The sequence below is a fragment of the Perca fluviatilis genome, chromosome 16 (genome assembly GCF_010015445.1).
Source record: "Perca fluviatilis chromosome 16, GENO_Pfluv_1.0, whole genome shotgun sequence".
In the NCBI taxonomy this organism is placed as follows: Eukaryota; Metazoa; Chordata; class Actinopteri; order Perciformes; family Percidae; genus Perca; species Perca fluviatilis.
This window is the reverse complement of record NC_053127.1, coordinates 26,240,020-26,253,160: the sequence shown is the minus strand read 5'-3', so window position 1 is coordinate 26,253,160 and position 13,141 is coordinate 26,240,020. Positions and strand designations below refer to the sequence as shown.

The 13,141-nt window shown below is 39.3% G+C and overlaps 1 protein-coding gene across 1 annotated transcript; it reads left to right on the top strand.

The window, feature by feature from the left end:
* The first annotated feature begins 1,291 nt into the window (after positions 1 to 1,291).
* On the top strand, positions 1,292 to 12,812 carry mpp1 (membrane protein, palmitoylated 1). The gene is made up of 12 exons (XM_039777584.1): positions 1,292 to 1,659; positions 5,803 to 5,928; positions 6,400 to 6,478; positions 7,016 to 7,101; positions 7,217 to 7,285; positions 9,617 to 9,813; positions 9,936 to 10,039; positions 10,145 to 10,225; positions 10,465 to 10,545; positions 10,623 to 10,825; positions 11,373 to 11,447; positions 11,542 to 12,812. The coding sequence occupies exons 1-12, from the start codon at positions 1,537 to 1,539 to the stop codon at positions 11,716 to 11,718; spliced, it is 1,401 nt and encodes a 466-aa protein (XP_039633518.1). The 5' UTR covers positions 1,292 to 1,536; the 3' UTR covers positions 11,719 to 12,812.
* The last annotated feature ends 329 nt before the right edge of the window (positions 12,813 to 13,141 follow it).

Below are 13,141 nucleotides of genomic sequence, written 5' to 3'. Positions count from 1 at the left end.
CCATGGACCCCTTAACTGAGAGAGAGACGAAGCAGGGACCCCCTATATTAAGTTGCATATTAAACTGGGCTACAAAAACGTGTAGGGCGGACTAAAGCCATTATACATACCTTTTTACTACATAGAATACTAAGCTATTGAAATAATAATTGTTGGCATGATTTTATAAATCGTATGTTTTTATGTTAAAAATGCATGTGGCTCAGTAAATCCTTAGGATTAAATGTTTCTGTGGATAGCTCCCTTAAATATGTCCTTACCTATAGGCTAGTAAGCCTATCATCAATGCTTTTTTCCCAAATAGGCTAATTTTTATTTGCTAATAATATATTGGATTCATGTTAACACATTTACATTTTTGAAAAAAACATTCTAAAAATTAACAATAGTTAATGGTGGGCCCCTGCAGTAACTCTGAGGACCCCCTATTGAAGATCTCTGTTATAGGGACTTAATTTGCCATGTAGCTAAAGAGTGTCGGCCCGAACTGAGTGCCCTCCCGTTGATGATTGTTAATTAGCACCCAGACAAACCTACTGCAGCCCGGCGCGGTGTTTTATAACGGACTACTCTACACGCCAGCTGCTGGGATCACCGTCAGCAGCACTCCGTTATTTTGCTTCCTTGTAGCCTGAGATAGTGCAGCCCTGCTGGGAGCGCTGCGGTAATGCCGCATTCAATTACTGTCTGAAATGTGAACGTTTTTTGTGTTGGGTAGTTGCTTAATGTGAGAAATATGAAGGTAACTTGCTTACCAGATTGTGAAGTTTAGGAGTCCTACAACATGATAGCGATAATTTATATGTATAATTATTGAAGCTATTATTTCTTATCGGGTCTTACACTTTTGTGAAAATTAGATTTTAAGTTCAATAAGGCTAGATTGTGAAATCGAAAATTGTAAAACGTGAAAAAACTGAGTAGACAATAATAAAAAAGACTAAAACAGAGCAAGGCAACCTAAAGAAGCCTATACATATGCTTCCAGTGTTTCTTAGACTACAGTTTACTTAAGTCTTAATTAGTGTATGGATAGATATATAGAAAGTATTAAATATGCATGTAGCATAAGACACATTTAATTAAGAACATATGTTAAGTTAGAATAGGCCTATGTGGGCTTCAAAAGAAACAGACACCGCAAAAGAAAAGACAAAACAACTCCTGTTACATGCTCCATTGTGCTTTGTAAAAACAGGTCAATGCATGGTAATGCAGTATAAACAACTCGAGGAGTGGCATTTGGGAGTTTACAGGGCGTACCTGAAGGCAGCATAAGCCTGCCCCTCTTAGCAGCGCAGCAGTCAGTTCCATGTTTACTTGCTTTGTCAGCGGTGTCCCCGCTGCACACGGGCCTATCTCATGGACTTTACCTGCTGCTGATCAAAGCCTCGGACTTCTGTCTCAGAGAGTGACTTATTACACCGCCAGGGCTCCTTATCAGCGCTTTCCTCTTTCGCAACATTTTGGGGCCAGCCTCTTGAAGACCTTGAGCCTCGGGTTCACAGTTGGGTTGTTTTTTTAGCTAACGGAAAGATGACGTTAAAATCCAATAAAAACGAACCTGCTGTCATACTGGAGTCGGTTAACAGCGTCCGGACAGCCCTCTCCGATCTGTACCTGGAGAAGCTCCTCCAAAACAAACCAAAGTCTGACAAGGTAGGGTGTCGTTTTTACCTTTCATTTTTTTTTTTTTGCCCTTAAGATATTGGTGTAACGTTAACGTTACATGTTTGCTTTCGGGGAAGCAGAGAGGGGGGGGGCACACATGATGTGTTTGTTCCTCGACAAGATGTCTAACAACAGAGCCAGTCGTGTTAACACAAAATGTGTTGAAACAAAGAACTAATAGGCTGCATGTATATGTCTTTCCTCTCAAATCATCAGCAGCTGTGTGTTAGTAACCACTGCATTGCTCAGTATTGCTCAGTCAGCCTGATGTGGATCCCATTAGACATTACATTGGCAATTTCACTTCTGCATCTCTACCCCACATACGGGAATCAGTTGACGAAAAAAAACAAGGCTATATAACATGTCAGACGTTCCATATGTCTAGCTGTGATCATAAGACAACGAGCTATATAATTGGTATTGGAATAATCTCATAATAGTCATGTTTAGGCTGACTGTGACAGTATAGCCTTCTTAAAGTAGCCCAACATCATAATATTAGGCCTGTTTTCTGGAAAATGTTATGCAATATTATATTAAAGGAGATGGATAAAGTTAACAGTGTTGTGTAACTTTGCCTACAGCAAGTAGCTTGGCTGCTGCTGCTGCTGCTGCTGAATTAGTGTCATCAACAGTCAGCTGAGTCCAGGCAGGTTGTTTACTACATACAGTACATCACGTTGGAATTTTAGGCTTGTTTTCCAGTTAAGCCTGGAGAATGTTGCGAAACCATTGACTTTGCCTTTAGGCTGGCCAACACCTGATATGTGTGACCACAAATGATTTGGAAACTTAAATCCTTGACCACCTCCTGACAGCCAGTAATACTGAGGGAACTCTGTGTCCTAAACTACTTCTGTGAATCTGAAAAGTCAGCACTGAGATACTGAGGGACATGGTGAAGGGAGGAAACCCCTTTCCTGACATCAGCAGTTTGCATTTCATTAGCCTTGAGTTGCAATCGTGTCAACGTGTTCTTCTGCTTCATGCTGATTTGTGAAATCAGTGTCTCTAAGTGAGGTCACGGAGTCCATTATCTCACAGTGCAGACTGCAGTGTGGAATGTTGCTCGTATTGCACTACATGAGTTTATATTTTACATGGCATCTGGCTGATTGACTGCAACTTGTGGATTATTTTTAGATCTGCGAAGATGAATCGATTAGGCTAATCCATGAGTTGTCAACTATTAGATTAATCGCCAACTATTGTGATAATCAATTAATCGGTTTGGGTGGGAAAAAAAGTCTAAATTCTCTGATTCCAGCTTCCTCATTGTGAATATTTTCTATTTTATTCATTATTCTTTGACAGTAAACTGAATATCTTGGAGTTGTGGACAAAACAAGGCATTGATTGACATTTGTTTACCATTTTCGGACATTTTCTAGACCAAACGACTAATCAGTTAATCGAGAAAATAATCGACAGATTAATCGACAATCAAAATAATCGTTAGTTGCAGCCCCAGATAGTTTTCCTTGAGTTTGGTGGTAATAAAAATGAGTGAAGTGAAGCGGCCTGTTCTGTTCTGTACATTCCAGCTCAGTCGTGTCTCCTCTCCTCTGGAGACTAATCCAAATACTCATGACTCACTGTGCACTAGCCCTATACAGACGGTACTAGAACTACTCAGCTTGTTTTTTTAGCTACACTTTTCACTATCATGTTAAGACCAAAACCAGTTTATGCAAGTCAGGCTTCGTGCAGGTGAGACCCAGACTGGGATAGATGACTATATGTGTTATTTCAGTAAAGTCCTCCCAGCTATTTCTGTATAATGTATCCAAATTCTTCCATTCCCATATACTGTAGCTCAAATATTGATCTTCCACTGTGTTCCTTTAAGGTATCAATACTGCTTTGCCTTTTGGCAGGAGACCCACCCTATATCCTACAGTGGGAAAGGATTATGAATCAATATTCCTTGGTTTGAAAGGCAAATATTCTCAAGAGAAAGAACAGATGAGAAAGAGACTATACCATAATGTAATCTGTCATATTAGATTTGATCATGGTGTGTAGAGATAAGCAGGTAGAACAATAGGTGTAGATCTTCATAGTGTATTACTTTATCCAGAGATTGGCTTACAGAAATGCACTCTCTGTTTGATCTACTTCCGATAAAGCCACATCCAGAACAGGAGGCACTCTTGTCTTTCCTGAATGCATTTTTGCCTTTGGCTCGGCCATTTGTTTACCCTGTTGCTTCTCCACACCCAGGACTGGCATTTAGGTTTTACTGCAAGGGCGTCGAGACCCCGCTTATAGTACCAACACGTGTTGACTGTTACCAGTGATTGGGACACATTCTGACCAACCATTTGAATACCTTTTAATCATTAATCTCTTTGCCCTCTGATAGTGTTAGTGATAGAGCTGACAGAGTTATTATTAAAATTCTGATAAGACACATTTAATTAAAAATTACCTTTAGTGCCATCCCCATTTAACCTTTGTCACAAAGTCTCCTGCTCTGTGCCTTGAGGAAAACTACCCAGTAGGTTTAGGTTGAACAGTTATTCCTGCCTATAATGGGCACACACAATAGTTTCTCTAAATTGGAACTAGAATAACAAGTAAGAAAGTATTTGGAGTCAAGAGCTTGAAATGAGTGTGTGTTGTTTCAGGATAGATTTGTTTGTGGGGAGTTTATCTGTAGCAAGATTGCTGTACAGATTCCTTTCCTCAGAGGATGTAATTTCATCGGTTGACCCCGGGACCCCATTCAAATGCTCCCTCCTGTTACTGTGCAGTCCTGACACATAACAGCATAGGCTGTTAAATAACTATCTGGTGGCACAGAAAAACAACTGCTTGGCTTTCATGACTCCCACCGTCCATGGAGGACTGTTTACTAAACGATGAAGTTTTCCAGAGGAGCCACAAGTCAAAATAATGTCACACATGCTTTTTTTTTTATATAATAATGATACAAAGAACACCTATTACACCAAACTGCTGTTACTTTATGCACAGTATTTTAGGGCTGAGGTTATAGGCGTGGAGGAGTAGGAGGAGGAAGGCGATAATGATATTTATTGGTTTATTGTAGTGCTGATGCTGCAAGATAGATAATATAGTTTTTTGCTGAAGCAGTGCTGATGTGTCATTTCCATGCAGACAATTTGTGCTGATGCACGTAGTTGTGTCTCTGATGTCACTTTAGTGACCAATTTATATATTCTTTGATAATGTGCATTCATTGCTCTATATTGTACACGAGTGCTGTCCACAGAATGCCTGTTTAGGAATCATTATAGGGTATGTTATACATTTAATGTGATTCCTCAATAATGGCACTGTCTTTATTGGTTAGAGGAAGTCTTTCTTATGTATGTAAGTAAGTAAAATGTATTTATAGAGCACTTATAACAGATACAAATCACAATGTGCTTTACATAAAACATACAAGATGATACATGTTAAAAACACAATACACAGCGGCGCCTGGCCCTTTGCTGCGTGTCATTCCCCCTCTCTCTCCCCTATTCATTTCTAAGCTGTCCTATCAACTAAAGGCCTAAAATGCCAAAAAACATCATCTTTAAAAACAAAATCAAATATGTGGCTCTCTTCTCTAATGGTGATCTGCACAAGAGACCATATTCGTTGACACTATTGACATTTTTTTCGGTATAGGGATTTCCTGCTTTTGGACTCGTCTTTGGGTTCATTTAAGTGAAAAAGCACAGTCTAATTCCACAAAATCAGCCTTTGGTCTCTTCTTTTATTTCTATTTCAATCACTAGGCTAGAATTAGCTTCTGTACATTAATGCTACTCTTTGATGACACCGGTGGTATCCATGACCACATGGACCGGGTGGACCAGATCACTGGACGTGGTTAATGAGGTGTTATAACATTGGGTTAATTTTCAACCTTGAACATATGTTGAAACTGCAAATGAAACATGGCTGTTGGCAAACATTAGCAAAAAGCTTCCACTTGCAGTTATTGGAAATACCGGTGTCCTAATGATCTGATCTGTCCAGATGAACTGAGTTTAATTGTTTTCTTAAAGGAAGATTTAAACTTTGTTGTTCTTTTCATTTTGAGGAAAGATGTTTGTTTTTTTGTGTGTGAGATAAAACAATACATGTTTTTTTTTCTTATTTTTTCAACAGGAAATGCAAACCTCTGAAAATAAGGGGGCCGAGGTTTACACTAACGGTAGTGCTGGACACTTGAATGGCACAGAACTGAACAAGATGAAAGAAGTAGAATTTGAAAAGAATCCCTCAGAGCCAATGGTATACCATCTACACACACACACACACACACACACACACACACACACACACACACACACACACACACACACACACACACACACACACACACACACACACAAAAAAAAAAAAAAAAACAAGCGACAGAGACACACTCAGACACATAGACACACACAGGAACAGAGACAGACACAGAGACACACAGAGACAGAGAGACACACACACACACACACACCGACACACTCAGACACATAGACACACAGAGAGACAGACACAGACACACACACACACACACACACACAGACACAGAGACAGACACACACACACACACACACAGACAGACAGACAGACACACAGACACACAGACACACACACACACACACACACACACACACACACACACACACACACACACACACACACACACACTATGCTATATTTGTATATGTGTGTTGCTGATTCCTCCTCATTGACCGTGCTCTTTGTCGGCAGGGGGTCACTCTGAAGCTGAACGACAAACAAAGATGCACTGTGGCCAGAATATTGCACGGGGGCATGATCCACAGGCAAGGTAATTCATCACGTTTATTGATTTGATTTGAGTGTTAGTGGGCGAGTGTGTTGACCTGGTGTGTGTTAGAAAATTCTCGACAAAAAATCTCCATCATTTGTCCCAGTCACCGCAAATCTATTTCAGCATTAGCATCTGTGTGGACTGGAGGAGGTCAACAGATATAGAGTTTATAGAGTATTTCTCAGGCCATACGTAAGCCGAGCTGTAAAACAAAACTTAAACTGTTCAGGTTAAAATCTTTCAAACACATATAACATATTTCATTTTTTTGTTTTTACATTTTGTCTGATTATAATTTGAGGATTTGTACTACCACTCAATATAATAATTGTAAGTAATAATCTGTAAAAAAAACTGCAATCATAGCCATTTCGATACATGGCTCTCATGCATTTCTTGTCTTTAGCCTATCTCTCAGGAGAATATATGACTTCAGTAGCTGCTAGCACATATTACGACCATACATGCAGAAACTGAACACAAACAAGCATATTTGGAGCTACTACACTTTTCCTGGTTTCTTCCTCGCTACAGGTTCCTTACATGAAGGAGATGAAATAAAAGAAATCAATGGGAAAAGTGTGACCGACCATAGTGTAGATCAGCTCCAGAAGATCCTGGTAGGTTGATATCTTATAACTTTGATTTTGGCTCTAAAGTCATTGCAAATATTTATATAAGGATTGCACTTTATACAACCAGATATGAGTTAAACCGTGTCATCTTTGCACGCAGAAAGAAACCAATGGAGTAGTCACGATGAAGATCATCCCCAACGTGCAGAGTCGATCCCGAGCCTGTGAGGTAATAATATATAACGTGGCTGGCAGTTTTTATGGTGACTTTTGTGTTTCATATGTCTTCTCTCCAAACTGTTTTTTTTAAATTTGCACGAGTAAACCAAGAGAATTAGCTCTACGTCCATTCAGATCCAACGGCGACTTCTAGTGGTGTCTTCTACAAAGATGGGTTTGACTGCATTTCTTCCTCTGCAACTTATTTGTTAAAATGATTTTGTTCTTTGTTAGGTGAATCTTCTGTTAGTCAATGAACAACTCAGGTGACTATAAAATAAGTTTAAATATAAAAAAAAAAAAAAACATCACTCTAATTAGTTTTGCTAGTTTTACTTGAACTACTTTGGTAGTGTGTTTCATTCTGCCATCTACTGGCCACAACACTGCTGGCTTGATTTAACAACGCATAACAATAGTCTGTGGCACAGTATACAATAGCTTTAATTTAAAGGTGCCCTGCCACACGTATTTCATTACTTTGTGGTAGCGTCTGTCTGAAGTTCTACCATGGGCTCTGTCACATTTTTTGTGGAAAAAATGCCTTGGTTACCTTGTTTCAAGCCATTCTAGTGTGGTATAGAAAGCCTGCAGGAAGACTCAGCTCGATTTGTGCCAGTTCTCATTAATATTCAACGAGCTAAGCTGCTTGACTCTGATTGGCTAACAGCTAGCCAATGAGAGCCTGGCTATCAGCATCCTTTACCCAGCGCAACTGGGCGAGCTCATAATGAGCTCAGGCAACACCACGTCAGACTGACCAGCTTTTGTAATTGGCCTGATTTCTCTGCTTATTTCTTTTCAGTGGCTAGAGCTGACCGAGGAGGTAGCAGTTCATTTTCACATTCACAACATAACACAAACACATATGGACCTAACATTTAAAAAAATACAAGTAAAAACGTTTTTGTGTGGCAGGGCACCTTTAATGACCAAAAAGAAGAAATACATTGCATCCAGCGACGTTACTTTAGTCTTAATACTTCAGTTTATCACTGCAGTATGTTCCGACTTTGCTGTGGTCAGTGATGGCAGTCTACTTTTAAGCTTATAGTCCATTAACATGTTGGCGTAGTTAATACTCTTTTCTTTTTTTTTTTCTTTTTTTCACTCCAGTTTACCCTTGCGTAGTACATATTACTAGGTGTTGTCTGTGTACAACTTCCAATGGAGTAAGTTGGGAAAACACTTTTTCACACGTTTTCATGACCTCTACTAACAATAGTAATATTGTATGTGTTCCTGCTGTGATCTTTGACAGTTTGAGCAAGGTTTGTACCTTATCTGATCTCTCTCAAAAACATTACAAATCCCAGCAAGAGTTAGCATTCTAATGTGGAGTATGAACAAACTGTATGCTGCTGCTCAATTGAATGTTAAGTTATGTAATGTTACGTTCTGAAGAAAAGTAGCTTCAGTTTACTCTCTCATATGTTTTCTGCAGATGAGCTGCAGGAAGGGTATTGAGTATTTGATAAATTATGCCTTGCGTCTGGAGTTATCTGGAGAATAGTTCATTTTCACAATATGAATTGAGCTGTCCAAGATCATACCATGAACGTGTACATTCTGTTTAAGGCTGGATTTCCCAAATTAACATTTGCAGAATCTAAATATATGTGTTATATAAAGTCCCAATATTCATGAGTAAATTTAGACTTCTGTGCAGGTACCGTATGTGTTTGAAGTCCTATAAATTTAAGCTCTCATTACAACAATATGTGTGGATTTGGCTCACTGTCTGCAAGCTGTTAACAGCTTCTGATGCCACATAGAGAAATACACATAAGAGCAGTGGCGGAAGAGCTGAGGTTGATATTTTGAACACAAATGCAAGATGTACCACTTGTTTATGGCTTAAACATTGAAGAACAACAAAATGTTGTGCATTTAATTTCAAGCGTTTGCTTGAGCTCACTGAAAACCCAGAGTGTAAATAATGACTGTCCAACATTTGACTGACTCAAAGTGTTCTTTTATGGTTTTACTGATCTGCAAAATATCTGCTGACAGTCATGCTCAGCAAGCATCTGACACAGCAATATGTCATTTGGGATATCTCGAAAATGGATTAATTCTCAAACTGGAGAAAGTGTCTTCATAGAGTTTTTTTTTTTTTTTTTCGTTTCAAAGTCACAAGGTTAGCTAAAAGACTTTTACAAAGTTAGATACCAGATACCTTTTCACAGCTGACTTAGATGATGGGAGATTGAACACGTTGGTAAGGTCTGCAGGTTATCTTTAATGTCCAGTAAACCCAAATACATACTGCAAGTGTTTATGAGCTGTGGGTTTTTTTTTCCAGAAAAGTGAATACCCCATATGTACCCCTTATCTACAGATGTACATGAGGGCCCAGTTTGACTATGACCCTGCCAAGGATGATCTCATCCCATGCAAAGAGGCAGGTCTGAAGTTTCAAACTGGTGACATCATTCAGATTATCAACAAGCAGGATCCAAACTGGTGGCAGGGCAGAGTGGAGAGCGCTGTTGCTGACTTCGCTGGACTGATTCCCTCCCTGGAGCTGCAGGAATGGTAAACAGCTTTGTCACGCTGTCTGACGAAGATTGACATCTAAGATTATTCGCCACATCAGCATAGAGCTGAGCTAAAACGTTAACCTAAATCTCTCTTCTTTTTTTTTTCTGCTGCCGAAGGAGGGTGGCAAGTAAAAGCAAGGCCAAGGAGAGCAGTCAGTCCTGCAGCCCATTTGGGAAAAAAAAGAAGTGCAAAGACAAGTACCTGGCTAAACACAGCTCAGGTGGGTGGATCACTGGAATCATGTTTCCTGGACTTTTTTTTTCTCTTTCTTTCTCAGTTGTACTGTAGTGTGGGTTTGTCTAAACCAAAATCACTTCTGTTGCAGTTTTTGATCAGCTGGATGTGATTTCTTATGAGGAGGTTGTTCAGCTCCCTGCTTTTAAAAGGAAAACACTGGTGCTTATTGGTAAGCTCAGTTACATTATTTATTAGTGGTATCAAATTCTTAAAGATATAATAAGACATTTCTGAACATCTATACTGATGCACGTTCTCAAAACATGTTACGAATTTTGCAAATGTACAGAACTGTAATAAGACCTCAAACAATTTGAAGGTAATTTCATTCTGGGTATTTCAACATTAAGGTTAATGTTTGATTGAAATGTCCTTACAAATAAATAAAAAAACATTTGCTCTGTTTAGGTGCACCTGGCGTAGGAAGGAGTCACATCAAAAATGCACTATTGACCAAATACCCTGAGAAGTTTTCCTACCCTGCACCACGTAAGTAGTTGTCCTTACAATAGAACAATCAAGTTCGCCGAGTCATCCTTTGGCTAACTCTTTAACCTTCCACACAGACACCACCAGACCCCAACGTAAGGAGGAGGAGAATGGACACGAGTATTATTTCATCTCCAATGAAGCCATGACCAAGTGCATCTCTGGAAATGAGCTTCTGGAGTACGGCAGCTTCCAGGGGAACATGTTCGGTACCAAGATTGAGACAATCCAGAAGATCCACGAGCAAGAAAAAATTGCATTGCTGGATATAGAACCACAGGTTAGCATTCACGGGTTGTTTTGGAGAGGTGATATGAAAGGAATGGTTGTGTTTGCGGGAAATCGTACTATTATTTTAACATAAAGTTAACAGGTGTCTTTATGCTTCTGAGCAGTTTGAAACATTTTAAAAAGACAAGATTAAGCTACACAAACCGAGTAGCAGCTCTTTTTCCGCTGCTGTGGCTGTAGGTCAACGTGGAACATTTAAATTGTTTAATCATATTTCTTTCATTTAAAAATCAATGCATAAAGCAATATAAATTCATAAATTAAAGTTAGACCTACTATCTGTCTTTGGTAAAGTAAAATGTGTATTCACCTACATTGATATACTGTATAGTGCAGACTCCATGTAGAGACATAAAGGTGTTGTCTTGCTCTATTTAGAAAAAACAAACCCCAAAAATGTGTTAAATATAGTTATATAGATGCACCCCTTGTAGGTGAAGGTGGCCTGCTAAATTGAATCCCTGTACTAGCTAGTTTCCATGTGGTTCATCAGTCTAATGCATTTTTCTTTTCTTCTCTTTAACATTTGAATGCAGACCTTGAAAGTCTTGCGGACTGCTGACTTTGCACCTCTCGTGGTGTTCATCGCTCCGACCAACAAAGCCGCCCAGGTGCTAATCCTTTATCTGTGTTCACTCGAGTACTATGAGAACACCACGCTCAATCAGCCAGCAGCTGCTAATCCTCTGTGTCTTGCCTCCATAGACGGAAAACCTGCAGATGATCCAGAAAGAGTCGGAGGCCATTTTGACCACGTATAGACACTTCTTTGATGTGGTTCTCGTCAACAACGACGTGGATGAAAGCGTGAAAGGGGTGGAGGAGGCCATGGAGCGTGCCATCTCCACCCCACAGTGGGTGCCTGTATCATGGGTGTACTGACAAATGTCTGGCACCGGTATAATACCGTTCTGTTTGTTTAAAAAAAAAAGCAGAAAAAAAAGCAGTGCAATATCACGAGTTAGTGATGTCCCAGGTGTGTATGGGTTTACTTGTGGTTAATGTTAATTGTCACTGAGATTATTTTGTGCACAAATGCATCCCAAAAAAATAAAGCAATATATAGAAAGGTTTCGAGAACCTCACCAGGGATGTTTGGTTTGGTTGTTTAGACAGGTTAGGTGCTTCAGGCTTTTGACGGGCTAAGGGATAGTTCTGGTGCCGCACACCTTTGTGATTGTTGGAACGTGAGAAAATGCAAAATAGGACCACAACTGTGAATGAAATCCTTCCTTTTTAAATGACAGGATTTTATCACGTAAAACATTATTTTTTGGATTCATTGTCTGTTTTTCTTTTCTTATTAGATTGTGTGCCATGAAATTCAGATTCTGAAACTGTTTGTTCATACAGTGTGTGTGTAACTCCATGCAACCATAATGTGTTCTATCTACACCACTCCTTTCATTGTCATTGACAACTTCACTTCTCGTCTCATCAAAGTTGCATACCTCATAGGGTACTGTAAAGGCACTTTTTTAACAAAAAATTAATTTCCCTGCTCTGTTGCAACTGCTTCGACTGTGTTTCATGTGGAAACCTGTTCTCCAGAGGCCTTAGGGAAAACTATGGCAGTTTTATGTCAGCGGGAAATTTCCATAGGCGATTACAGATCCACATAAAAAAGCAGTTTGCTGTCTGTGGTTCATAATGTCTTAGCAGAATATTCCATACTTCCATGCCATTTTTTTTCAAACTTGGACTATGGAGCAGAAGAATTGTGTGGGCATGATGTCAAAAGACGGCATGGCTCAAGCAAGTCGATGATCAATTACAGATAAAGGCTTGAGTATCTGAGCTGGATCTCCCACACTTTACAATTCTTCCCTCATCCACAGTGTGAGGGAAATAGTAACAGGTTGTACATGACAATGAATTTGTTCACAGCTTCTATCCAGAACTTATTTGCACAGTTTCCTCGTTGCATTGTCAGACTTGTGTACTTAATGAAATCAAAATATATCATGTGAAAAATATTCTTTTGTGTTCTGTTTATTCCATATAATTTCAAGTACACCAATAAGTGAAACCATTTAATTTGTATGAATTTGCTATTTAATATGCATTTTTAAAACAATATATACTAATAAATTCAACAACTGAACAGGCACATGGATGTAATGAAGGTGAAAACATCAAAGAGCAGCTATACATTTGTGGTGTGGTGTGTGAAACACTGGAGTGGCTGCAAACAGATGTGTAATTCTAAATCCTCAAATTTCTTTCAAACATTTCTTTTTCGTCTATATGTCCTGCCCTGAAGCTCAGAAAAGAGGGAGGATGAGTAACTAAATAATTAAGTATC